The 26,643-nt window shown below is 42.1% G+C and overlaps 6 protein-coding genes across 6 annotated transcripts; 4 read left to right on the top strand and 2 right to left on the bottom strand.

Annotated features, from left to right (window-relative positions):
• Nucleotides 1–3,482: 3,482 nt before the first annotated feature.
• FOMMEDRAFT_160684 (uncharacterized protein) lies at nt 3,483–7,892 on the bottom strand (the record flags this gene model as incomplete). The annotated part of the gene is made up of 13 exons (XM_007270407.1): nt 3,483–4,420; nt 4,475–4,574; nt 4,626–4,717; nt 4,770–4,890; nt 4,952–5,207; nt 5,278–5,483; nt 5,541–5,938; nt 6,033–6,246; nt 6,308–6,426; nt 6,476–7,256; nt 7,318–7,356; nt 7,428–7,475; nt 7,632–7,892. 13 exons carry the CDS (start codon nt 7,890–7,892, stop codon nt 3,483–3,485), a joined length of 3,573 nt encoding a protein of 1,190 aa, XP_007270469.1.
• Nucleotides 7,893–8,918: 1,026 nt separating this feature from the next.
• On the bottom strand, nt 8,919–11,096 carry FOMMEDRAFT_94521 (general substrate transporter; the record flags this gene model as incomplete). The annotated part of the gene is made up of 8 exons (XM_007270370.1): nt 8,919–9,167; nt 9,241–9,393; nt 9,463–9,551; nt 9,614–9,903; nt 9,957–10,477; nt 10,533–10,713; nt 10,790–10,931; nt 10,985–11,096. 8 exons carry the CDS (start codon nt 11,094–11,096, stop codon nt 8,919–8,921), a joined length of 1,737 nt encoding a protein of 578 aa, XP_007270432.1.
• A 407-nt stretch (nt 11,097–11,503) lies between these two features.
• On the top strand, nt 11,504–12,932 carry FOMMEDRAFT_142781 (uncharacterized protein). Its single transcript, XM_007270406.1, has 3 exons — nt 11,504–11,996; nt 12,064–12,320; nt 12,374–12,932. Exons 2-3 carry the CDS (start codon nt 12,148–12,150, stop codon nt 12,477–12,479), a joined length of 279 nt encoding a protein of 92 aa, XP_007270468.1. The 5' UTR covers nt 11,504–11,996; nt 12,064–12,147; the 3' UTR covers nt 12,480–12,932.
• Nucleotides 12,933–14,447: 1,515 nt separating this feature from the next.
• Nucleotides 14,448–16,066, top strand: FOMMEDRAFT_23033 (uncharacterized protein). Its single transcript, XM_007270289.1, has 2 exons — nt 14,448–15,163; nt 15,301–16,066. The coding sequence occupies exons 1-2, from the start codon at nt 14,482–14,484 to the stop codon at nt 15,798–15,800; spliced, it is 1,182 nt and encodes a 393-aa protein (XP_007270351.1). The 5' UTR covers nt 14,448–14,481; the 3' UTR covers nt 15,801–16,066.
• Nucleotides 16,067–16,558: 492 nt separating this feature from the next.
• On the top strand, nt 16,559–18,301 carry FOMMEDRAFT_142779 (uncharacterized protein). Its single transcript, XM_007270405.1, has 7 exons — nt 16,559–17,021; nt 17,083–17,110; nt 17,173–17,287; nt 17,349–17,475; nt 17,537–17,667; nt 17,726–18,035; nt 18,102–18,301. Exons 1-7 carry the CDS (start codon nt 16,824–16,826, stop codon nt 18,237–18,239), a joined length of 1,047 nt encoding a protein of 348 aa, XP_007270467.1. The 5' UTR covers nt 16,559–16,823; the 3' UTR covers nt 18,240–18,301.
• A 1,998-nt stretch (nt 18,302–20,299) lies between these two features.
• Nucleotides 20,300–24,634, top strand: FOMMEDRAFT_160677 (uncharacterized protein; the record flags this gene model as incomplete). The annotated part of the gene is made up of 13 exons (XM_007270404.1): nt 20,300–20,545; nt 20,732–20,779; nt 20,850–20,888; nt 20,956–21,631; nt 21,679–21,797; nt 21,861–22,116; nt 22,170–22,567; nt 22,626–22,831; nt 22,903–23,095; nt 23,224–23,347; nt 23,401–23,492; nt 23,547–23,625; nt 23,685–24,634. 13 exons carry the CDS (start codon nt 20,300–20,302, stop codon nt 24,632–24,634), a joined length of 3,426 nt encoding a protein of 1,141 aa, XP_007270466.1.
• Nucleotides 24,635–26,643: the final 2,009 nt, after the last annotated feature.

Here is a 26,643-nt window from a genome sequence, read left to right as displayed (position 1 = left end):
CCCAAAGCACTCCTTCGGGATGACGACAAAGAGAAGTATTAGTCAAAGCAGGAACATCGATCATGTTCATCTGCATAAAGAGCAAGCAGCTAGAAATCAAATAATGAAAGAGTATAACGATATAGTCAAATATTTCATAATACATAGATAAGACATCTACTTGAATTACTTACATCACCAAAACGTGCAGAGTCTGACAAGGCAATATATTTACATGTAGACTTTATAAGCAAATATAAGGATCCACAATATGCAAAAAATATATGTCTTAGCATTAAATTCCAATACATTTTTGTGTTCGTTTTGGTGATGTAAACAAGCAGCGCAGACATGTCGGCTTCCTCGTCACTGACAACTGTAAACCCAACTCTATTATGCAGACAAATAATTCGACATGTGGAGTTGTCCAGAGAATCCTCTTCAATAAGCTGCCTGCCTGCCTGCCTGCCTGCCTGCCTGCCTGTAGTATACTTGGTATGCAAGTATGTTATCCTTAGCAAGTACTGTTAAGAAAGGGGAAGAGAGGTTAAGTGAGAGGCTTAGAGGGATCACACAAAGAAGGGGGATAGTGGACTCGGCTTGCTCTCTCGCAACTTGCTTCATTGTCTGTTGATTAGTTAGTCTATATATACTATGTAGGTATGTCTCAGATGTAGAATGTATGATGGAAGGTATTCCATCATCATTTGTCATTGCTTGTAATGTAGTTTATATCATCTGAGACATACTCTTGTGTAGTCTCATCTTAACACTCCCCTTCAAACTCTTACTAGGTCTAGTAGACTTGTAAGATGTTTGCTTACAGTATGTATAGATAGTTTAATCATTATAACTGTATTGTAAAATTGTTCGTTTGTGTAACACATTTATAACTTAATGTAGTTAATAATAATATTATTAGCATTATAGTAATGCATTGTCTGTTCCATGTACTGTCTGTTCTGAATGTCATCCACTTTGTGTTAAGTTTGTCTGATGTTATATTGATTAAGTATATTTAATTAGTTTGTTTGTTCATAATATACTGTTGAATAACAGTATTGTTATCACAATAGATTGTTTGTAAATGTTATTAAATAATTTTTGTAAATGCTTCAGAGACCTGCAGAATCTTGTTGGCATGCATAGGTATGTATATGCACATATTTAAATCAGAAATGCAATTGCTTGTTTTGTTTTATTGTTTGTTATTCAGACATATTGTTTGTTATTAAGTTTGTTTGAGTACTCTAGTAATTTCCTTTTACTTTGCTGTGAAACTAATGAATCATGCTAGTAAAATGTATATTCAATGTTGTAATAATATCCTTCTTTAATCATATTATATTATGATTGTTTTTGATTGTAATTATTATAATAATGTGTTTGTAATAATTATATTTGTATTGTTTGTTGTAATAGCCTTATCAGCTTAATACTTTGCTCTTATGAGCTACATTGTCACAATGTAAATTTCTAAATTGTTTGTTAAGGTATATACACTGTGTAGTTGATGTTACTGTTGCAACTTCAAAATTTATTATATAATCAGCTGCTGTGATAACACATTCTGTATAATTAAGTTGTATTAATACATTGTTTTGAGTATAATAGAGATATAATTCTTTCGTTTGTTGTTAGTATACATTTACACAATTGTATTAATGTGTAAAGTAGTATCATTTGTTTAATAATTATAATTTTTGCACTTGTCTTGTGCTGTAATCAGTATTTATGTGTTATAACATTATTCTTTTGTGTGTAGTTAGTTTATACACTCTGTAGCATTGTTTTTTGGTTTGTAGTTATTCATTATACTTTTGTATATCTGTACTTGTCTGTATATCTCAGATATGTGTATTATAATCAGTATCTGATAAGTAATTGTGATATCCAACATGTAACTGCTGAATCCAATATGTTACATATAGTTGCTCAACCATAATATGTGTTAGTTATTATATTGTTCTGTATTCGTTCTGTTAGTTCTATCTGTATTATTATTATTATCATCATTATTATTATTGTTATTATAGTGTCTGCAATTGTATTATTGTTTATAATACATGTTAGATGTTTTATTTATTCAATTTAATATGCTGTTTAGCATATATGTGCTCGTTTTGAGCATTAATTGTTTGGCTGTGATATTACTATATGTGTTATTATTTGATTTATACTATAACATAGTATATTTGTTTGTTGACAGTGTCAATCATTTGTACTATTGTAATGTTAATAGCAGAAGAGTAGTGTTTGCTTTATTAATCTTTTTAATGTTTGTCCATAGTATGATCAGTTAATTTATTATAATATGATCTCTGTGATATTATAGAATATTTTAGCATTTAATAATCACAGTAAGTGATACTCATTGTAGTTTCAACATTGCTTGCATAGATTATGTTACTACTGGGCCAATGATCATAATCACTAAGATGACAATCATATAATGTCTGGGTTGTATGTAGTATAGTAGATTGTGTGTCTGCAGCATATCAATTTGTGTTTAGGATACTCAGACAGGTGAGTCAAGTTCTGCATCATAGTATACTGTGTGCATGTATGTGATGCATAGAACTGTATAGAGCATAGACATAGTAGAGTGTAGATAAAGTGTAGGCAGGGAGTGCAAGGCTCATAACCTGTTAAGAAAGGGGAAGAGAGGTTATGTGAGAGGCTTAGAGGGATCACACAAAGAAGGGGGATAGTGGACTCAGCTTGCTCTCTCACAGCTTGCTTCATTGTCTGTTGATTAGTTAGTCTATATATACTATGTAGGTATGTCTCAGATGTAGAATGTATGATGGAAGGTATTCCATCATTGTTCATCATTGCTTGTAATGTAGTTTATATCATCTGAGACATACTCTTGTGTAGTCTTGTCTTAACAAGTACAGTAACCAAGTGCTGGTAGTCTTCTTTCAGTATTGTATCATTGGCAACCTTCATATTGCAAGAAGAGTTGGGAATGATGCACTCGATTGGATTGGACTGTACCTCAAGTTTAACATGTCCAGTCCTTTTTATCCACTACTAGGAAAGTGAAGACAATTTCCTGAAAATGCCATAACAAACACATGCAAAAGGAGTGTAGAACAAAGAGCAAATCATTATGGAAACAGTGTTAGTGTAGAAACTGCATCATGGATGAAACAGTCAGAGATGTGTGGTTCAGGAACATCTTTACTTGTATTAGTAATTATTGCTCTAATTGGTATATCATAATATTACCAGCAATATATATACAACAGCAGAATAAAATTATACTATTCTGTAATGAGCTTATTATAATCTACCTTATTGTTCAGCCCCAATATTAGATAATCATCTGCAAATGTAGTAAATAAATTGTTCAAATGAGAGAATAGGAAATACTAGTGCACACAGGATATACCAAAATAAATATATAAATAGATATTCTTGTCCAATACTGAAACCTGTACAACATTTGCAATATGATAATAATTTCACATGTAAAAATAACTGACATAAATTTACAACTATTCTGTTTCAAGTTTCTCAACTGGTTTTGCAGTACCAGAAAGAGCAAGTCCATGCCTGAATTTGTCCCCATCCTGTATGTGCTCAACTTCCAGAGCAGGCTTTACAGGATACTTCTCCACAAGCAAATCCAGTTTCCTAAATAGTTCCTGGACTCTCTCATTATTGCCTTTGATCATTTCATTCAAGCACTTTTCCTTCAAGAATTCCTGGATTTCAGACACAGGTGGTTCAACTTTGCAAATTGTGTTGAAGGCAATTTCATCTACAGAGACATTTTCTTCCTTTAGTACAATAAGGAGCTCCTGGGCTGCATGTCTACTGACACTTGGAGAGGCCGGATTTTCATGGACCCTAGGACGAACATGGGAACGTACGTGGATGGAGAGCTTGCTACGTGTTTCCGATGATGGATCAAAGTTCTCTTTGAACATTTTACGGACTTCTGCCGGTGATATATTCTGGAGGAGTTTTGTATCCTTCTCGTTTTGCTGGAAGTCATAGTAACCGCTCTGGATAAATGTCCAGAACATTTTTGTCTCTTGGGGAACCGTCTTTATTTTCTCCATCCAGCCCTTCTCAAGAGCTGTTTTATGACCCTCGAGTGTTTCATTTGATATGTCCCGGATTATCTTGCGCATATACCTTAGAAATGCCTCGATGCGCGATTCAAGGTAGCTCAAATCCATCTCAGACTGTATCACCAGGCACCAACCAATAGACTCTGTGCCCAGAACAGCTAGAGATCCAACCGCATATCCAAGGTGTTCCTTCGTTCGAAGAATGTCGAATACTGGCTCATCTAAGATATGGGCGAGCAGAAAACACGTTACACGGGTGTGTGGGTCGGAGAGGTTACCGACATGACAATAATATGATACACTCGAGCTAGTCTCCTTGTCATTAGTTAAAGGCATTTCCCAAATATAATTGCATCCTGTTGCAATCATTATAAGATTTAATCATTTCGTACAGCTTGTATGATGCATACCTTTGGGAAGAAGACGCGTGCGCATCTTCGGGAGCTCCGCTTCTGGTAACGGTTTCGAAAGCAATGTTTTCTTTGCCAAAGATGCAATGTTGAGAGCATCCTATGGAATTGTAAATGTTTGCATGCAAGGTTTGACAGAATATAGGCTCACCTCCCTTCGAAGATTACCGGTGACGAGAACTTTAAATCTCAGATGGGACAGCAACGCTTTGGCATGCTTAGATAGTTCTTCGATAGTAATGCCTTTTTGACATTAACCAGTGTCATCATATGGGTATGAAAATGAAGAACAGACTTTTCAACGCCTCTTCCCGATCTTCAATACTGAATATACGATCATCCCTGAGGTAGGTCAGGTAACGCATAGAAAGTGTATCCGGGCTTTCAAATTTCATATTCTTCAAACTAAGCAAATTCTGGACGATTTATTGCAATGTCAGCTGCCGGCATTTTCAGAAGGATTTAAATCGACATAACTCGTTCTAACATAACCCGGAACCTGTCTTTTCGAATTTCGAGGTGTCTAATCTTGTTGAGCACTGCCTCAGCTAGTATGTGCAATTTATCGTTATATCCGCCAACTGTTAATGTGAAACCACTGCTGGTTTCATCCAGACTGTACCCTACATCCGCCATCTTTGCATAGAATGAATATTCATTCAGTGCATCTTCGACAAGGTTTACAAACATCCGCGTCAGCACCGAGGCGCGGGAAGTCAAACCAGCGATGGGCCTAATCATACAATTAAGAAGATTAAAAACATAAGTAACAGACTGACAGGTACGTAAGAGGAAGACCTTACGTTTGTGCCGAGATTTTCACTATGGCCTTCGGAACCCAAAATTGGTCGTCCTTTTTGTGCCATAATTCCACCAGCGATGTGCGCTCGAGAAGTGCGGGTCGTTTCTTTGGTTCAGAAACGTGTACCCTGTGGACATCGAAGTTCTCTGGAAGAAATGGGTTTGGTTCTGGTAAAGTAAGTCCGGGAATGTCGTTATCTTTGCGAGCCTGTGAATAACGAGCCATACTTTAAATAATAGTCCATTTATGAAGAAATACACTGACCTCAGAAATAAACCTAGATTCAAGCTGTTTCTTGACATACTCTGCTCCACACCATTGTTCCTTGTGCCATGTTTCCTCATGAATATTATTGTGCTCGTTAGCAGCTACAATAATATAACAATTCTCAATGTCTAGTTCCTTCAGTGTATCACGTACAATCTTCTCGTTCCACTCCCAGAAAAGGACAGGACCATTCAGAAGATGCGCACGCGGAATTGGAAGCTTCATCGATTCAGTAGCAATACTGACTGCATGAGGAAGTGCAGGATCTTTATCCTTGAAACGGAATGATAGTTCTTGGATTGCCTTCAGTTCCTTGTACATCCATTCCGGGAACTTGGATTTGCGTATTAAGTTGATGAACTTGAAGCAAGTTAAGATGACTTCTCGATGGTTTTCTAATCATATACTATTAGCACAAGAGCATTAACTAGTAGCAAAGACACGTGCCAAATCCATCCTTAGTTAACACTAAGTCAACCTTGAACAGACTCATCCCTCGATCGGGATCGTAACATACAGCAGATAATCCTTGAAGCCATCCCTTGTTTTTCAAATAGGAATGCAGTGAACCTGGACCTTCATGTCCAAGTAAATAAGCAATAAAATAAGTTGGACTTTCACGCCAAAGAGGGTCCTGCCAGTGGATAGGGAAGGCAATAGTAATGTCGTACGTTTCTATGATTGTCTTAGCATAGATGATTTTCTAGCAGATGCGATGCTATGTTTCAGTGTAAGGTAGGATAGACTAGATCTCTGACACGTACACCTAGCTCGTGCTTCCCATATGGGCGCTCCAAGGACTTGAACGGAGCAGGGTCTTGGCCCTTGTTTTCGATTTGGTTGAATCGCTTCAAGACCATATGAGTGAGCTTGTCAAGAGATTCTGCTCATTTTTATAAACATAAAGGACTGCAACAGTAAAGTAGACAAACCTTTTCCAACCACTGATAAGCTCATCCTACTTGCACAATACTCCCTTTCCCACCATTTAATCAATTTCTTCCTTGCCTCCAAAACAGCTGCGTACGCTGCTCTTTCCAAAGCGTCCGATAATACCGATATTGTTGCCACAGCATCCTTTTCGGCCTTCCTATCACTCTGAGAGTTCTGGGAGGGTGTCCTACTCGGAGTCCTGGATGGTGCTCTGCTTCCACCAGTATGTCTTGCCTCTGAATTCGTTTGCACTGATGCATGTGATCTCCGCGTTGAGCTTCCGCTCCTTGATGCATCATTATGATGGTTATCCTCTGTCAACGATTTCTTGGGTACCTTTTTGGAACTCCTAGCGCTGTTCACAGAGGATTTGCTTGCAGTCCTACCTCGGGATCCGTGCTCATCCTTAGTAACCGAAAGTGCTCGCTTTCTGGCTCTGTCAAGTTCGCCGTCCAAAGATCTCTCAATGTCTGTGAAGCGTTTTCCCAATATTGTTGCCCTACTGCCATGATTGAATTTCCGCAAAGGATGGCCTGGGTGAGCAAGGCATTTTTCGAGGTACTGTAACCTCCACGCATCTTTCTGAAGGGCATTCGAATACTCATCGTTAACTACCCGAACCTCATGCAGTGCCGAATCTTTATGAAAGAGTGGACAATAGAAGAATGCAGAAAAATGATCGAGTGCACCTTCAAGTGCATCCGAGGCAACTGTAAAGTAAAAGGCGGTATAGCTACCAGCAGTCCAGGCGTTGCCGTCGCCACTGTTCAAGTCGAGGTACTGTATATACGGGAGCTGTTTAAGGATATCTAATCTTTAATTTCAAATGAATTGACTGTACCTGCTGATACCCATTTTCTTGCTCATATCTCTTCGAACCCTGTAATCAGGGTCCCAGAAGGTAAGTCTGTGATACCCAAATCGTGGTTCAAGTTTAAGAGACTTGCTTACCATGAACATCAAATGCTCACAAAAATGGGCAGTGCCTGGCATGTCATCCTAAAAAGGGTAAGTAACATTGAAATGCATGTATTAGCTCATTGATCCGACATTAGTACCCAAGGGCTATGGATTTAGAACCACATAGCCTCTATACGGCGTGTCGAAGAGCATGCCAATGGTTCATGAAAAAGGCAAATGCGTAATGTAGCTTACCGGATCATGGAAATATCCAGTTGAAACATCCATGCAAGCGGCGGACCTGTCCGCGTGCTTGTCGCTAACGATCGTTGCTTCAAGGTGATTGGCTAGACGGATAATGCGATATTCGCGGTCATTGAGAGAATTTTTTTCAACAGGCCGCGTGTATTCATAATACTCTGGAAGACCGTTCTTAGCAGGAACTAACACCCAATGCTGCTCATCTTCCTTTAAGAGGTGTTTCAATGTTGTCTGTTCGGAATCGGTTGCCCTCATTTCAAGGGTGATGAACTTGAGATAATTACGCTGGAAAGACTGCCTCAACTTGCAAGATTATAAGTCAATTTTATATCTTACAGTGAGAGCAAACTGACTTTCTTGAAATCACGGCAGACAATACATCATGACTCATCAGTACGGTAAACAGATTACAGCACTCATTTTTCTTGTCCAATCGGAGACATGCTGTAAGATAGGTTTCACATGCATTGCATGTTTGTATATCTTGTTACAACACATATATGCAGTATATAGGTAAATGACGCGAGCACAACGGTAGAAATATAGGTCCTTCATGCAATCAGTCGTTTCAGCTGGATGGATAGCAAAGTATATTACGGAAGTAGATCAAATCATCAAAGATTCGAAATTCATGTGGCAACACAGGATAAGGCCTGGCTGTTTCAGAAGCTCAATCAATTACATCAACAACTTGAATTCCGTAAGAAGAGTTGAAAGAGATAGCAATATTCTAACAGTTACATCAACAGGGCCGGGATCTTACTATACTATGCCATAGTATCGCGCTGATGATGTGCCCATCCTACCCATTGGAAGTAAAAACAATTAGCTAAAGCAAAGTACCCATTACTAATCCCAGAAATGTAACATATTATGGTATTGCAATGTTTTATCATTATTCAACCGGTTAAATTATCAAGTGTGTTATAGTACAATTACCCTAGCACATACCTCTGTCTTAAAAATACAGTCTCTTTAAACTTAATTTTGTGAATAAATATAGTGACAGTGTGTTCAATTCCTGGTCTGGTTTTAAAGAATAGTGATTACGAGATGAGAAGGCAACGAGCCTGAGTGCGGCGTCTTAAAGTCTGCTTAAAAGCATAACAATATGCAATTATCTTATTATGAATATTGATCCTATACGAATAAAGACGTCGAGAACAATACAACTGTAGTCTACCGAAGAATAAAATACACCATTCTACAATGCAAGCCCTTTACAATTATATTTCACTGCTCAATCCCAATGTGAGAACAGACATGCAAAGATATCTACCTTCAGATGTTCTCCTTCCGATCTTCCTCCGCACCCAACGCAGTTCCGGCGCCTAACTCGCCATTCGTATATCCATTCCCACCACCGTTAGGAACGCTCGATCCTGCACCCGCCGATTGCTTCTCGGCATCTTTGTCAAAATAATGCTTTGAATTACGGGGCTTCTCGGCTTCGACGTCGGCGCGCGACGCGTATCCGGGAGGTGCCCAGCTGCGGGAGTTCCAAGGCTTCGCTGACGCATCACGGTACATCTACACCACATGCACATTGCAGTTAGAGATGTTGAGAATGTGAGGTTGACATGGCAAATATGAGAGAACGTACCAAATCGACGTTTTCGAGTGACATGCCGGACGATTCGTACAAGAAGAAGTACACAACGATTGCACCGAGAAGGTTGCATGAGGCGAAGATGAATCCATATCGGAAATCAATCGCGGAGACAATGAATGGGGTAAAGAATGCCAGGAGGAAATTCTATGTCGTTCGAATTCATACGACATGAGCAAAAAAGTGGCAAGGAATAAACATAGAAAAGGAACGCACCCAGAGCCAGTTCGACGCAGTTGACAGTGCACCTTGCTTCGCACGGGATCGTGTAGGGAAAGTCTCGCCAATCAAAATCCAAATACCCGCTGCACAGATAATGAGACATCGTTCCTAAGACGCAAACGGGAGAATAAATTTGAGAACTCACGTGCCCACGTCGAAGCGTACCCCAAGATGAACAAGCATGCGGAAACAATCATCAACTTCCCAATTTCAGGATTATCCCTCGGATTCTTGGCAGTACCAGCTGCAGCAAAAACAAACAGCCATGCACTCTGCCATAAACCTCCCACAATAAGTGGAATTCGTCGTCCGTAACGCTCCATAATGTATAAACCGAGGAAAGTGCAGACGAAGTTGACAGCTCCGAGGATGATCTGCGTTACATAGGAATCAGAAATACCGACAGATTGGAATATCGTTGCGCCATAGTAGAAGCTGCGAGAAACTTGAGTATATGCGATAAACGAGAGGGAAAAAAATAGACAAACAAGTAATTTGCACCAGTAAGCTGCTGCAAACTCTGCAATGACATCCCAAGAAGTGTTCTGTAACCTATACGCGACGATCCAGCACGGAATCCCTTGAAGCAATCAATCCAACCCTTTGTCCAATGCGGATTTTCGCCTTTCAATTCACTTTTCGCTGGGATATCACCACTGGCAAGTCTCGCTTTGTCTATGCCCTGTTCAATCTCGATGCTATCAAGTATTTCGTCCAATTCGTTCGTGACAATCGGATGGTCAAGTGGCAACGCACGAACTTTAGCAATGGCGGCACGTGCGGCTTCTGTGTTGCCATGGCGTGTACTCCAACGAGGAGATTCAGGCATAAAGCGAATGCCAATACCGAGGACGAGTGCCCATGCAATACCAATGCCCACGACAGTGCGCCACGATCCAGAATCACCCATTGAACGCGTGCCAATAGAGATACAGTACGCAACTAGAATACCGAATGTAATAAACAGTTGGTAGGTTCCTGTAAGCGTTCCTCGGATTTGTGGAGGTGCCTACGATAATACGTAAAATTTAACGTCTAATGTGGCACACGAGAAGATCACTTACCGTTTCGGCTTGATACATTGGTACAGCGGCAGAAAGGGCGCCAACTCCGAGTCCAGCGATGAGTCGTCCAATAGCAAACTGATACCACGCGTGAAAAGTGGTGATTTGGATGAGGACACCGATGATGAAGACTCCGCACTCCATGGACATTGCATTTCGGCGACCGAAGAAATCGGCAGTTCTAGGGCATACATGCGTGTGAGAATACGATGGGAAGATACATTGTAAAATGGAACTGATGAGATAATTAAACTTACGGAGCTCCGAGAAGAGCGCCGATAAGTGTTCCAATACTGAGCAGGGAGACGATAAGGCCGCTCCGTACGTCACTGAATGCGAATGTACCATCACTATGCTGCTGTGCGAAGCGGGCCTTGAAGTCGTCCATAAGGAGAATATCTTGTACGTTCTCAATAAATAAATATAATGTGGAAAATCGATCAAATGCTAACCTGAAATTTGACCCGTGTCGTAACCAAAAATGAACCCTCCCATAGAGGCGAGTAGCGCGAGGAGTATGGAGAAGATACTGATAGGCAGGCCACGTATCGTGAATCGGGTCATGCCGCCGACCTTGTCATCGCTGTTGTACGCCATTGCCATCTTGAATATCCAATGAAATGATAAACAGATCAGTGGAAGACACCAGGGCGAACCGACCCAGGATTAGGAGAGACAGAGAAATGTGGGGTATCGCTCGACACATAGTATTACTTGAGCCTTATGTATGACGGCAGGAAAAATGAAACTTCAGACCGGACCTGCGATGATGTCAGCGAGGAGTCTCGGCCTCGGAATATGGGACCGCCGCACTTTTCCAGAACTCAATACTCCCGTAATACGAAGTGTGTCAGTCGCTTGAAAACGCCTTCCGTTATAAAACTGCATTTCCAATATGTCGTCGCCGTGACCTCTCTCCATACTGTTCGTTTACTTTAGCTTGTCGATGAGTGTTTCGAAAGGAGGTGGCACGCATGTTGAAGATTTGTTCAAAGTCACCAGGTGAGACAGGAGAAAGTTACAGACATGACCATTGCCAGTATCAGGTCTAGTAGCCGCAACGATGTTTTAGAGCCGGGCAGCGGTATTGCGAGGAAACGAGAAACGGAAGCAAGGATAATCTGCCCACGTGATACGACATGCACCATCAGACCGACTCCACTCAAGCTCAGCTCAAAACTTGGGTGCGCGTCGCCGAAACCGGCGCCCATAAGTCTATACCACAAGCACTCAGGTATACGGGAACAGATTTAGACCACATATTTTGGTCCGGCGCCGTCAAACCGCGTGTGTACTGTTCTTCCATATCAAAATGAAAAGACTCTCGCGAGTCTCGCCGCTGGCCGATATATCGATAGGATTATCGAGACTCGTGGTTCACTCAGCTTCACTGAGTAACTACTCTTGACGTTGGTATCGTCGCAATACCAAACCGTCGTTATCCGCTACCGCAGAGAAGTGTGAGTGAGTGTTAAAGCAGAACGAGTTTTTAACACCAGCTGATATTCGAGCTTCGGTCCGCGATTTTCAGCCTTCCTTCCTCCCGTCTTGTTCGCATAATTATAGTGAATAATATTGGCCTACCTCACAGTTGATTTACTGAAGACGTTACTGGATGGCTCTGCCTCGGACACCTCAGACCGTCGCATGGCTGACTAGGAACGACCATTACGACTTTCACGGCAAACGGGAACAATTTAAGTTGAAGGTTGGGCTTCTTCTCAATGCCCGTTTTTGGAATTATCTGCTCACGTGCCTTGGTTTTACTCGGACCGAATCCCGGGTTGAGTCAGTATCTATCAAAACCTTTCTTGTACCACGGTTTCAACTATTTTTTTTAGAGACGGATCTAAAGACATAATGGCCCTACGGCCTGCCTACACCGTCAAACAATGCGCACTTTCATTCTTGATCAAGACAAAACGATCCCATGCTCTTGCGTGTTGATAGGAATACCGTGATTCGTGATACGTTGAGTCATGTCCGACGCTGACAACGATATCGTCCGCCGCCGCAGAGAACGTGTGACTTGACTTTTGGGTAGAGTCTTACACAGTGCAACTAATATTCGGCTTTCAGTGCTGTGCCTCCAGCTTTATCCTCTGCCCGTCTTGCCACAAGGATACTTTTTACTCAGTACTAGTATTGCTCTGTCGCACAATTGCTGTGCTTCCAGCCTTTCTTCCCATCCATTGTGTCCTGAGGATACTGACTACTCATATTTTCCAGTTTCAATTGAAGAAATTGCGGATAGCTGTGCCTTGTACACCTCAGAACCGTACAGGCCAGTCTCATGAGCCTTGACGCTGAAGAGACGCTGTGTTCAGTTGATGTTACATGTTATATTGCTGAGCGTCTGCGGGACTTCGGGAGCGAGACCATGCAAGAGCAACGCTTACCGTGCGTCGACAAATCTTGATAACCAGACTGATATTAATAGGCAGGTGATCCAGAGACAATTCTCAATTTTATAATACTTACTTCAATATTTCTGCACTTTCATCCTTAAAGATCGGAACAGAATGACTCTCGTCACTCCCCCCTGCTGCTTCTGCGTGTTGACAGGAATTTTGTGGTTCGTGGTACACTAAGTAATTGTTTCTGACATTGATATCGTCGACCGCTGCTACGGGAAATGTGAGCATTGAGTTAAGTCTTTTCCACGATGAGAGTCATGAGACTAATACTTATTCGACCTTCAGTGCCACCCCTTTATCCTCTCTTTCCATCCGTCATGCTATGAGGCTACTGAATACTAGTACTAGCTAGCCTCGCAATTGAGGAACTCGGGACAGTGCAGACAGTGCAGAAGGCTGTGCCTTTGTACATCCCAGAGCCGTCGGAGCCGGGCTAGCTCTTGATGCAAAAGAGACGTCTCGATCCGATGATGTTACGTTGCTGAGCGCCTGCGAGTCTTCGGGAGCGGTACCATGCAGGAGCAGTGGTCATCGACGTGTGTCAAATGAACTTGATGGCCAGGCTGATTCTGCCAAGCTGTTACTCCAGAAATTATTCCAAATCCCATACACATACTGGGAAGAATCAACTGTTTACTGAAGTTAGTGTCGGCACCCGGGTCACTGCGAGTCCTTCAGGACATTACAATAAGTGCTATGCATGGATCACTGGATTTGATACTGGAGCTGTTCCGGCGGGCGAGCGTCTGTTACTGGACAAAACTATAAAGCTTGTCAGTCTCTGCTTTCGTAGACTCAAAGAGAAATATCACAGAATACGGTCAGTGTTACGCTGAAGGATACCCATTTATCCAAATATATACTACTGTTCATCTCGTGGTCGCTTTGGAACCGCCTTTATTATCAGTCTTGCTGTCCGTTGAAGTATTCTCATTTCAAACTGCTGTAATGTGTTAACCTGATACAAGCGTTGATCAAGAATACGTCCGAGTAAGCGCACAGGATCACATCGTAATCATCTTCGGGGTGATATAGTAAACGTGCAAGAAGAGCGCACTTGACTGATACAGCGTCTGTGCCACTAGCTGCACTGGCAGTTGCGTTCGCTTCTCGGCGCACTGTTCGACGCTTTAGGTCGGACATTAACCCTGATGAATATCTTATAAGGCAATAATATCCGGATATGGCTTGATAAAACACAAGTCACTGCCTTATTCGGCAAATACAACAAATATGACTCTCGCTACTTGTACGGCGAGCACAGGCTTGCTGTTGCGAGCCTTGCAACACCTTGTTTCTTCCACACACAGCAGCGCCCGGCCCAGTGTACTTATGACCTCTTGACGACGACGCCCAAGCCCCTCTTCCGGTGCCTTGCTCGGTTTTGTCTTTTTTGACCATCTTTTTTGGATTGTACTGCCGGTCTCTTTGCTTCCATCTTGACACGAGCCTTGACACGAGGTAGCCCAGGGTAGCCTTCACGATCTGGCGCCATGTTCGACGATATTCCCCAGCTTGTCGATTCTCGAGCTATGTATGCCGGTGCGACACCATATCGCAGTCCGGGAGGCGATGCCGCACCAGTAATTCCAGGTGGCTTCGGGGCAGGAACTCCAGCGCGCCAGCATCCGACGCCGGCCCTCAGCCATCGTTCTCTTAGTCGAGGCATCTCGCGCTCTTCGCCTGTAAATCCTTATAACCCTTGGCTTAATGAAGCTGGAGCCGAACAATTCTCGATGCCTGCAGCAGCCGTTGACCAGGGATTCGGATCTCCTAGTGGGTGGAATATACCACAAGCAGGTGGAGTTATGCATCCATGGGGTGCTGGACCTGCAGGTGCAGAACCTCCCATGTTTAGCATGCCATCTCCGAGAGGTTCGTCATGGAGCATGGCACGGACTCATGAGCAGGACCCAGGGGAAGGCGAGGATGATCTACCACCAGCACTTGAATGGAGTCCAGGTGCAAATGCGGCATGGGATCGGGCATGGGGACAGTCTTCGCCTAACCAATGGAAATGGGATGGGAAATTGGATGCATGGGGCCAATCCAATGGATCAAGCCCTTCTCCGTCAGCTTCGGTTATCAATGGGTTTGCATCAGGCCCACGATCGCAATATAAACGTCCCGAAGACTGGAGGCAGGGTTTTAGTATGTCGAAACCCGGCGCATTAACCCGTGTCTTCTCGATCGGGAAAGGAAAGAATGGTAGTGGTGAGTTGCGTCTGTCGCTTTTTATCCTCTGCAACTTCATTTCGTACGGCATGCTCCAACGTGCTGTATTAATATCTCGCGTCTCATATGACTCCTCATTTCTCAATCTAACTTATGACTTCCCATTTGTGAAAAAGGATTCTCATTATTTAACAAACCCTCCGTACATTGGACACTCGATGTTCAGAAGGCGCGATGTACATGGGACGTTCGTAAACCTCCAGGCCACTTTCTTGTCCTACCTGACCATCGGCCACTCTCGTATCTCGAACTTCAAGAAGGAGCGATGTCACCTCCTCCACTACGCATGAAACTCGTACACCCAAAGCTACCTTGGACAATTCACGTCGCTGCTGGGCCCGGAGAAGTTATTACCGTCGCCCATTTACTTGCTACCGTCCATGCCGAGCTGAATCGACAAATATTTCAACAAGACTTTTGGAACGATGACCTTAGTGAGCATGATAGGAAGCGGGTACACGACGCATGGTCGTCAAGGAGCGGTGGAGATCGTGCGATTGCAGAACAGGGAATTAAACGTGTGGACTTCTTGTGCGATCGGTATGTGTTTGAAGGTATAAAACGCGTGGGTGAAGTATGGGAGATGAAGTTGAAGTCAGGAAGGAGGTATATGTAATTTCAAAAACCCATGGTCTCTTTGTTATCTGGGACATCTTGAACGGTAGAGGAAATATGTCCCCACCACGTCCCACCTTTTCTTTTCTCGTACTCTTATCTTTTCCTTCTTTTTCTTGTCTTCTGTGTCAATTTTCTTGCTCTGTGGTCAATTATGTCGGCCCAATTCCTGTATTTGTCTCGTCTCGCAAAATTCCTCTATTATTCTTCCCCGCGCAGTCCATCAAACTCTGTACCCAAGTAGATCATAAACTGTTTTCATATCGGATTAATGCATACCCTTGTTGTTTATTATTTTATTCACTCGAGTTTGCGTGCGCGGCTCATAGGAGATGAAGGCCGGTTTCGGTAATTCTCACTTCCGTCAAGTTGGGTCTAATGAGCTGGTTTGACCAAAATCGATTACGTGCGCTTTATTATATACGCTTGGCTCACATGCGGCGACAAATATTTGTGCAGTCGAAGCTCTTTTCGCTGTGTGGAGGATTGTCGGGGGATTTACCTTCAATATTTTTCGTCGAGCGGTGAGCACGTGATGGTGCTCGTCATGTGCTTACGCTTGTGCAATCTGCTGTTCAGTTTTAACTGAGTTTTATTCCTTGACGTGCAACTTCTATCTGCACTTAAATGCACTTTTTTGTGCGTTGCGCTCTTATGATCGGCACCTATTCAAATCCGAATCTCGGTCTGCTTTGTCTAGTTGCGGCTCTTCGTCGAAACTACTTTGAACAAAGATTCGGAAAATAACCAGGCGACATCCTGAAGAACGCCTTTGAACTGAACGTCGACTTGTGCTATTCTTATCGTCTTCGATGATCACTTGACCATGTCTTGACTTCTGTAGCGTCTGTTCACCGATGTCTGATCATAATGTCTTGCGGCGCGGAGGGAAGAATTTTCTTGCTAAGTGGGCTACGCGGCCCGACGAGCGGGTACTAGTACTCAAATACCAGTGATCCTGGACACTTCCTCTTGTTTTCGCCTCATTCAGTCACTCTCAGTAATAGGACAGAAAGGGACTAAAATGCTGGCTGGAGGTGTCTTGGTGCTATTTTCTAGTATTGTGCGGTCATTTGCGGTACCGGCACCAGCATCAGCACCAACACCAGACTCCCATGGAATTATTCTGCGAGACTTAGCTGTGCCCCGGTTCTTTGGTGCAGCAGCAAACACTACGTTTCTCTTCCATGATGCAAATTACACGAAGGTCATCTCGACTCAGGCATGTCCCACTATCATTTCTCATCTATCAGTAACGTAGGTTGACATGTGTTCTCTTCAAGTTCTCGATCTTCACTCCTGAAAACGAAAGTATGTCGATTTGTTTGTATGAATGGTGCATTGTAGAACTGCGCTTAATCGTTGAATCATAGTGAAGTGGGAAAGCATCGAACCGGAACAAAATATGTTCAACTTCGCCGCTCCGGACGAGATCGTACGGTTTGCGGAAAGCGTGAACGCGAAGGTCCGCGGGCACAATTTCGAATGGTGACTAATTTCTGGTTTGTGATTAACCGCACAAAGAGCTGAAATACTTAAACTTTCTTAGGGGAAACCAACTTCCGCCATGGGTCAATGATACACTCACTGCCACAGAACTCGACCGGGCTCTGAAGAACCATATAACGACCATTATGGATCATTATCGTGGAAAGCTCTATGCATGGGACGTTATTGTATGTGTATTATGTCCATTTCATGCTTTCGCTACTGATTGAGTCTATTGCACATGGATAGAACGAGATGATTTCGGACAATACTCCAAACGAGACCTTCAAGGATAATATTTGGACACAAAAATTCGGAGAGGAGGCTATGCCTAAAGCTCTTACATACGCACGCGCGGTTGACTCTCAACCAAAGCTCTAGTAAGTGGACGCGACTCCTCGCCCGCCTTTGATTATCCTGAAAAGTCTTTCTCGCTAGTATCAACGACTATGGTATCGAGGGTATCAACTCAAAGTCTGACACGCTTTACAGTGTCGTCCAATCATTCATGAATGATGGCGTTCCGATCGACGCTATCGGTTTTCAGTGCCATTTCACACTCGGACAAATACCCGATACGCTTGCGGAAAACTTGCAGCGCTTCGCGGCGCTCGGCCTAGATGTCGCTATTACTGAACTTGATATCAATCTCCGTGGACCGGCGAATGCGACTGCCCTCGCACAACAGGCACGTGATTACTGGACCGTAGTTAATGCATGCGTACAGACAAAGCGCTGTGTTAGCGTGGTAAGTCTTGTGTACTTCCACCTGTCAATTTGGATGCTTTTAATCGCTATTCTCCTTTATGTGTAGACTGTATGGGGTGTCTCGGATGATCATTCCTGGATTCCAAATGGTGAAGTTCTTCCTTGGAATGCCGAAAAGCAACCCAAGCCGGCATTCTTTGCTATTGCAGATGCGTTTGAAGGAAAGCCAGAGCCTGCGTTGTAACGTTGACGACTGTCTCTAAAGAATTGAATTGACTGCGCACAAGTGCAGACCCTTATTGCTGCGAGCCTCGCGCTACGCTTGACTCTGACTATTCGGCCGTTGCAATGTTCCAAAGGATAAATCACCTCGTTCTGAGTTGACTTTTTCAGAAGCCGTAACTTTGTGGTCCGTGATAATTTAAGAATGTCTGTACTTGACCTCATGTGTCGAATAACGCAAGCTATCACGGGCCGGAAGACAATACAAAACTAATCAAGACACGATATTCGTCATAAGTGATATTGATGTGCAACGAATGCATGGTACCTTTAGCATCTTTGTGAATTTGATTGGATGCGGACCCACACTCGGACATCTTTTAAATACCTCATCCTGTCAATTCAGCTCATTACCCTTGATAAGCAAACATACTTTGCATTGTAGTTATTGATGTGGCTACTATATTGAGCTTGTCGAAATGTCGGTTATCCGAGTTAGCTGTATAGAAGGTAAATGCAAACGGGACACCAGTATAAACCATCTTGTCAGACAAAGTCCCGCTGCTGGGTTCTTAATAATGTGTGTTCCACATCTTTGATGGCCTTGCATGATACTTTAGTCTCTTAAAAACTCTCCTTTATGATTGTTTGTAACAAGGCGTCCAGTTTTCTCTAATCGAAATACAGTGAAAACTTGTATAATATTGGTAAGTGAACCTTATTATGGTTCTGTTGCTTGAATTAAGGTATGGAATGTTAGTAATGTTGTCTTATACTCTCTTTGCATGCCAGTCACTGTCAGTTTCATAAGAGTTTGTCAGTGATCCTATTGTATGCACAGTATCCATGACATTGTCTTTTATATCTAGCAAGTCAACAACTGCATTTGTAGTATCATGAGTATTCTGGCATTGATCTATAGAATTATTTCGTCGATCTCAGGAAGCTTTCTCAATCCAGTGTTAGATTTTGTGAGGTCTGCAAACTATTCATGTTCGTTCCATGAATAACTCGATCTGCCTGACATCTAGTATCAATGTGTGACAGTAGAGCTTAGAGCAAGAGCACAGACTCTCAAACACATTATAAGACCTTAGTATTCGTCTGAGTTTGGCTCTCTGCCTCTGTGCCCACCTTTCAGGCTCTGCAAGGAGATTGAGAGTGAAAAAGCTTATGTAGGGTTAATGTGTTCCCGGGCCGCTGATGTAGTACTTTGCTTTTAAGTTGACTATTACTGCTAGCCGTACCATATAGTGTGGCGAGCAAATCAGGTCAATCAGGCTAGAAGAAGTACATTAAATCGAATCGGAACTCAATCAGACGCCATACGAGTGAGCAGCAAACAAGTGGCACCTGAGGTATCACCTTGCAACTGGACTAGACACAGCCTTGACTTATGCACCTTGATACTTCTTAGCGAATCTTGTTTGATGTGGCATGCATAATTTCGAAGTACAAGATTGCTAACCTTCTGGTCAGATCAAAATTTAGTGTATAGTCAAAACGAGATAATTGCAACATGGGTAAGATATTAGCAAATTCGACTAGATAGAGATCTAAATCAAAGCTTTCCCTTCAGATAACTTAAAAAAATGCAGCTAGACGGACAAAATTAAGCTTACTTGAATTAGAAATGGTGGACAAGCATCAAGCCCGGGCCTAAGAAATGTCTTTGCATTCCCTTGCATCAGCTTAGCACCCCTGTAAAACCGATGCGAACTACATAGCTCGCACCAACGTACGAGCGTACTTTCCTTGCCATTAATGTCTAGTTGCTACTTTGGCCTTATTGGATCGTTAGGTCCTGCTCCTACAAATTCTGGAGCAAACATACCTAGTAACAGCAAGTGATCTTGTGGAACGATTATTTCTCGCTACATTATAAACGATGTAGCCGCCACACTTACAATTGCCAGCTATTGTACTTTGTTTTCTTAGACATTCTCCTTCATAGTCGTTTAGTCCCGTTGCAATGAAGTGTCCAATTTTGCTCTTGGTAAATTACTTAGATAACCATCCACAATCGAGATTTCCTCCCATATTCTCTCCCTGCAGCTGTATCGGGTGACAGGCTTTACAGCAATGGCCGTTTCTTACAAGACCACGTTGAAAGAAGACAACGACCAGAATTGGGAAGTAATTCCTACCGAGGATGGTGTTTCATCATACCGTGTATACAAGCAGCCCATTTTAAAAGGATCTCTGGATGACCGCGAATATCGCATTATTCGTCTTCACAATGGTCTTGAAGCTGTGATCGTTAGCGACAAACACGCAGACCAGTCCGCCGCTTGTATGAATGTTTCGACCGGATATTTCCGTGATCCAGTAAGCAGTGTCTTTCGTGCTTATTTTATGATCCCACTGGCATTTTTTTCTCTCCCTCGAACGAGACCCATTGCACAAAATACCCATGCATGCGCTTCTTACTTCCGTTCCCACAAGATGTAGCATGCGGAATGCCATCGATAAATCATCCAAACGTTGATGGCGGCGTTACTTACTAGTTTACAGGACAACATGCTTGGTATCGCTCATTTTTGCGAGCACTTGATGTTCTTGGTAAGAAAATCTCCGATTCTGACGAACTTCGGCCCGCGCCAGCGCATAACTTCTGAGACTGTAATTACAGGGTTCAAAAGAACATAAGCAAGAAAATGCGTACAGACAGGTAAAGTCATTTGGTCAAAATTAAAGTCATATGACTCTTAGGCACCTCCCGTCATGATCATAAACAGTACCTTAGCTTGCACAGCGGTCGTGGCAATGCGATGACAAGTGGTACTGACACCACTTTCTTCTTTCATGTTGCTGCGGATGCACTAGAGGGTGCACTTACTCTCTTCTCTGAGTTCTTCCACTGTCCACTCTTTCACGAAGACTCGGCACTGCGCGAAGTTGAGGCAGTCGATTCGGAATACACACAAGCTCTCCGAGATGATGCCTGGCGGTTAGCGTATCTTAGCCGCTCCCTCGCACGTCCAGGTCATCCGTTGCGAAAATTTAACCACGGCAACAAAGCTACGTTAATAGGGAAGTATCTTGTATCGGAGACATCCCATTCGCAGCATAAGTCAGGTACGGACCGGCACAATCACAGATCGTCGGGTAGAAACCCTCGTACTGAGAACCATGGCCATGGTCGAGCATCAAGTACAAGCTCTATCCGGAGCTCAAATGCATCAACTCGAACGCATTCGGAGACAAGACATAAGGATCGAAGCGCAGCATCGTCCAAAACGTCTAGTAGAACGAGCGCTCAGAGTAACAGGAAGAAAGTAGAGAAAGAAGAATCACAGAAGGCCGAGGAGGAAGCAGAGAAGGAAGCAGCGAAAAAGGCAAGGAAGAAGTTGATTGAATGGTGGGGGAAGGAATACTCTGCGGACAGGATGAGCTTGGCAGTAGTTGGGAGAGGTTTGTTTGCTTCCGTTTGGCTTTAGTTTGATTCTAATTGTGAGTAGAACCTCTCGACGAGCTCACCCGCATGGTTGTGCAGTATTTCTCGCCCATCAAAAATACTGGACAAGACCCTACTCCGTTTAAGTCCATGGTGCGGCCGTACGGGAAAGAAGAACTATGTGTACGTCTCTCACAAGTCTAGCAGATACCAGCTCACGGTGAAGCGCGAAATTGCATTTTCTAGAAAACTGTCTATGTGAAGACAATCGAAGAAAAATATGAAATTACTATTTCCTTTCCGCTAGACTGTCAGGATCCTTTCTGGCGAGAAAGTCCGACGCACTTCATTAGCCACGTACTTGGCGATGAAGGACCGGGTTCACTAGATGCTTATCTGAAAAGTAAAGGATGGATTCTGAACTCAACTGTTGGATGTAATAGCTCTTATCGAGGATGCAGTGTGTTTAACGTATATATAAAGCTGACAGAGGACGGGTTCAGTGAGTAGGCTTTGCGCATATCCCGTGCTCTTGTACTGATGATGTCCTTTCAGAGAACCAGCGCGAGATAATATTAACATGCTTCAAGTTCATTAATCTATTACGCAAATCCACATTTCCGGAGTGGATGCAGGAAGAGCAGAAGATAATTCAGGAGCTGTCGTTCCGCTACGCAGATAAAGGGTTTGCGCTGCCTCATGCATTAAACATTGCGAAACGATTAATGAGATTCGAGACTCCACGCGCTCTTCTTCTGCAGGGTCCCGTCCTGTTCTGGGAGTGGAATGAGAAGTTTATAAGCGATACGCTGAAGGAACTAGACATTGAGAATTGCTATGTTACTGTATCTGCTAAGAATCACGATAACATTCATGGAGAAACATGGCACAAGGAACGATGGTGTGGAGCAGAGTACGTTATGAAGCAGTTTGAACCCGACTTTATTTCTGAGGTTAGTACATTTATTCTTAAATGGAGTATTGTTTAAAAATGTCGCTTGCAATGCACAGGCTCGCAAAGATAATGACATTCGTGAATTTACTTTACCAAACCCAAACCCATTTCTTCCAGAGAACTTCGATGTCCACAGACTACATATTACTGAACCGAAGAAACGACCCGCGCTTCTCGAGCGCACACCGCTTATGGAATTATGGTACAAAAAAGACGATCAGTTCTGGGTTCCGAAGGCTGATGTGAAGATTGCAGTACGAACGTAAGTCACTTCTCGATTGCGTATTTAAGTTTATTAATCTATGTGCCTATCATATGTCATTATCCAATCAGACCTGCTGCTGCAGCTACCCCTCGCGCCTATGCATTGACGAAATTGTTTGTACAACTTGTGATGGCTGAACTCAATGAATATTCCTACCATGCCTGGGAGGCGGGTTTGGATTACAGTCTAGATGCCACCATCTGTGGCTTCACAATAACAGTGGGTGGCTACAATGACAAACTACATGTCCTTGCTGCAGCGGTTCTTAACAAGATTAGCCACCTCAAGATTTGAAAGGATAAGTTAAAAATAATGGTTCAAAAAGTCGTGTTACTTCAAATCACAAGTGTTAGAACTGATGGCTGACGTAGCGTCTATTATCTATATAGGAAAAGCAAAATCTAAAGAATATGCAGGAGAAACAACCGTTTCATCAGTCGCAGCATCACTTGCGCTACATTATAACTGACTATATAAAATATAGCACAGAAGAGCAAGAAGAAGCATTGAAGGGTTTGTTATTCATTTCGACGCTGAGTGACGAAATATCTGCTGATAAAGGACAGGTATTACTGTGGACGAGCTATCTAAGCATGCAAAGTTACTATTATCACGGTTGACATTTGCAATTCTGGTCACTGGGAATCTGAAGCGCGAGGTGAGACATAGCTTGTATTGAACTTGTGATACAATGTATTTTATATTTGTATAGAATGCTTTCAGTATCGCAGCCAAGGTAAAAGAAACGTTAGAGGCTAAACCAGTCCCAGAAGACGAGCTTCCCAAGTTGTGTATGCGCCTCCTTCCTAAAGGTATACACAATCTATTCTTTAATTGGTCTTTTAAATAGTAATTTCAATAGGATGCAATTATGTCTTGGATTTGCCTTTACACGACGAAAACGAAAAGAACTCAAGCGTACACTATTATTGTCACGTCGGCAATGCCTCCGACCCACATACCCACGTATTATGCTATTTGCTTGCGCAAATCTTGAAGGAGCCAACATTTGATGTTCTTCGAACGAAAGAGCAGCTTGGATACATAGTAGACTCAGCTGTCATAGAGGATTTGGAGACGATTGGCTGGGACGTAGTGATACAATCTGAGATGGATCCAAGCTATCTTGAATCGCGCATCGAAGCATTCCTGAGGAGTATGCGTAAGATAATCCAGAACATGTCGGACGAAAAGATTAATAGTCATAAGGAATCACTTGGAAAGCTATGGAAAGAAAAACCCAAGATGATTCGCCAGGAGACGGTAAACTTTTGGACTACTATCAATGACGGATATTATGATTTCCGACGAAAAGAGAAAGATGTGAAACTCCTTCAGAGCATATCGTTGGCGGAGGTCCGTATGATGTTTAAAGAGCGCCTTGATCCCTCATCGAAGATACGCTCAAAGCTCTCCATCCACATGCGTTCACAAAGGCCTTCTAAACCTCCCAATGTCCCAGCTAAACCCAACGTTAGCATGCATGCTGCTCAAGAGTTCTTGATTGCGCTAAAGAAAGAGGGTATCTATGTAGACGAAAATGAGTACAATCAGAAATGTGAAGTGGAACTCACAATGTCGGAAATGCATGAATACTTAAAGGAAACTTGCCTGAATAAATTGGTGAATAATAACGAGAAAAGAATACAGGAACTGTTTAGGAAGTTGGAATCATTTTTGGACAAGTATCCCGTAAAGCCTGCTCTAGAAGTTGAACACATATCGGATGGTGGCAAGTTCAAGCAGGGTCTTACTCTCTCTGGCGTTCCGAAACCTGTTGAGAAGTTTGACAAAGAATAGTTATGCAAGGTTGTAGAATGCAATTCAATGCTGGAAGCTGTCAATATTGAGTAAGGTTGTATTAGACTAAAGTGTTTTATTTATTTATTGCTACACAATGAAATAACAATACTGGAATCATGTTATATATAATGTACTCTGCATTCAACAGAGTGACTTCTCTCAGAATTACAAGGATTTGTAATGAGTCACATACAGCTACAGGTTAACTAAGGCATTCTAATATGATCTAACTTAATCTTTTACTTTGAGACTGGTGAGTGTTAGTACTGCCTTTTGCAATTTATATTGAGTTTATAGTATGTCTGCAACTCTATCAGAGTGCCTTATAGAATGAAAGGTACTGTCAGTTGTACATTTTTGCTCAAAAATAGCCACTTTTTGGACTCATACTTTAACAACTACTTTGACAATATTTATGGTTCAAAATGCTTCAGGTCTAAGAATTTTGAGAAGAATTTTTTTTAGTGATTTTTGATTAAGCATACATACAGTGACTGTAGAGCTCAGATTGACCTTTCCTGCAGATGCTCACTCTAATTTCAATTTTTATTCTTATTTTATATTTTTTAACTTGAATCTTACAGTTGATATGTTAGAATGCAAATATCATTTACAGATTTAAAAAGTATTGTGTTGTGGTAGAGATATAAATTTTTCAAAAGTGTGTAATACTTTTGACTGTTACTGTATATGTATCAAGTACTGTAATGATTCAGATACTGAAGACATACAAATAAATAATATAAATACAAACTGGTTGTAAACAAATAATAATATTATTACAGAGTACTACACTCTTATTCCTTATATAATAACCTAAGATTCTAACAGTTTGACTCAGCACATCTATACCCACCCTTTAGAATACACTAGGAGAGTAGTGTAATCTTGCTTGTACAAAGGAGAGAATCTCCAACAAATAAAGCACTTTTCTGCCTGCACCACCTACTTCATCCTCTCCCTTCAAGCCAGAACGTCCCAGAGATACACCTTCAAAGTCATCCACAACTATTACTGAGTTCACTACACCTCTGATTGTGTGTTACATTGTAGCTAGAGTATACAATGTGCTTGTACAGACACATTTCCCCTGCAGCCCAAATTAGCTCACTCAATGCTCCAGATTTCCAATCCAGGTGACCCACCCACACTTGCTACACACTGTTACAGTGTGTCCATCTTTTCACTCTTATTGTCACTTGCTAATCACTCTAAGCTTGTCTCACAGGCACAGTCTCAATCTCCACAACCTGCTCAACCTCATTCTACACACACTCATAATTCAACTTGTAGGGACCAAGCAACAACCAAAACGTGGTGACAAAGACTACACTGAACAGCCTGAGAATATGTTCATCCTTGTCCAACACAAATCCCACTTGCAGAAGAATGAGGCAGAGGCAGCTGGTAGTGTAGGGGTTGGGACTGTAGAAATAGTGTATTATTTACTATTTTTGTATTCTATAATTTAAATATAATTATATTTGATTAATTATTTGATATAAAATTGTATAGTAAGCAAAAGCAAGCTATTCAAATACTTGTAATGACTTGTAAGCATTATAAGCAGATATTACACTGTTACAAATTAATAAGTATGTCTTAACCTTGTAATTTAGGAAGTATATTATAATCACTTGTATAACTTGACAATTTATAAAATTATATCAGAAATTGCCAAGTTTTAAAAGTATTTTTTCTTGCTTATTTAACATTGTACTTTCCTTGCTTAACCCCCCAGGAAGATTATAAGTAATTGGACAAATTTTATAAAATTTATAAAATATACAAGATTACAAGCAAGTATAATACTTAAGACTTTTTTGTAATGTAGATAGCCTTTATTGTGTTTCAATTAGATTAATAGCTTTCCTATCCCCTATTGGTTTATATCACTTACCACATTATATTGTACTAATAATATACTCAAAAGTCTCAGCTCAGGAGAAGTGAGTGGTGGCTACTGCTTCTGTTATTCAAAATGGTGTCATAGACAGTACTAGAGT

The sequence above is a fragment of the Fomitiporia mediterranea genome, assembly GCF_000271605.1.
Source record: "Fomitiporia mediterranea MF3/22 unplaced genomic scaffold FOMMEscaffold_13, whole genome shotgun sequence".
NCBI lineage: Eukaryota > Fungi > Basidiomycota > Agaricomycetes > Hymenochaetales > Hymenochaetaceae > Fomitiporia > Fomitiporia mediterranea.
The sequence above is the reverse complement of the archived record's forward strand: the minus strand, read 5'-3'. Positions and strand labels throughout refer to the sequence as shown.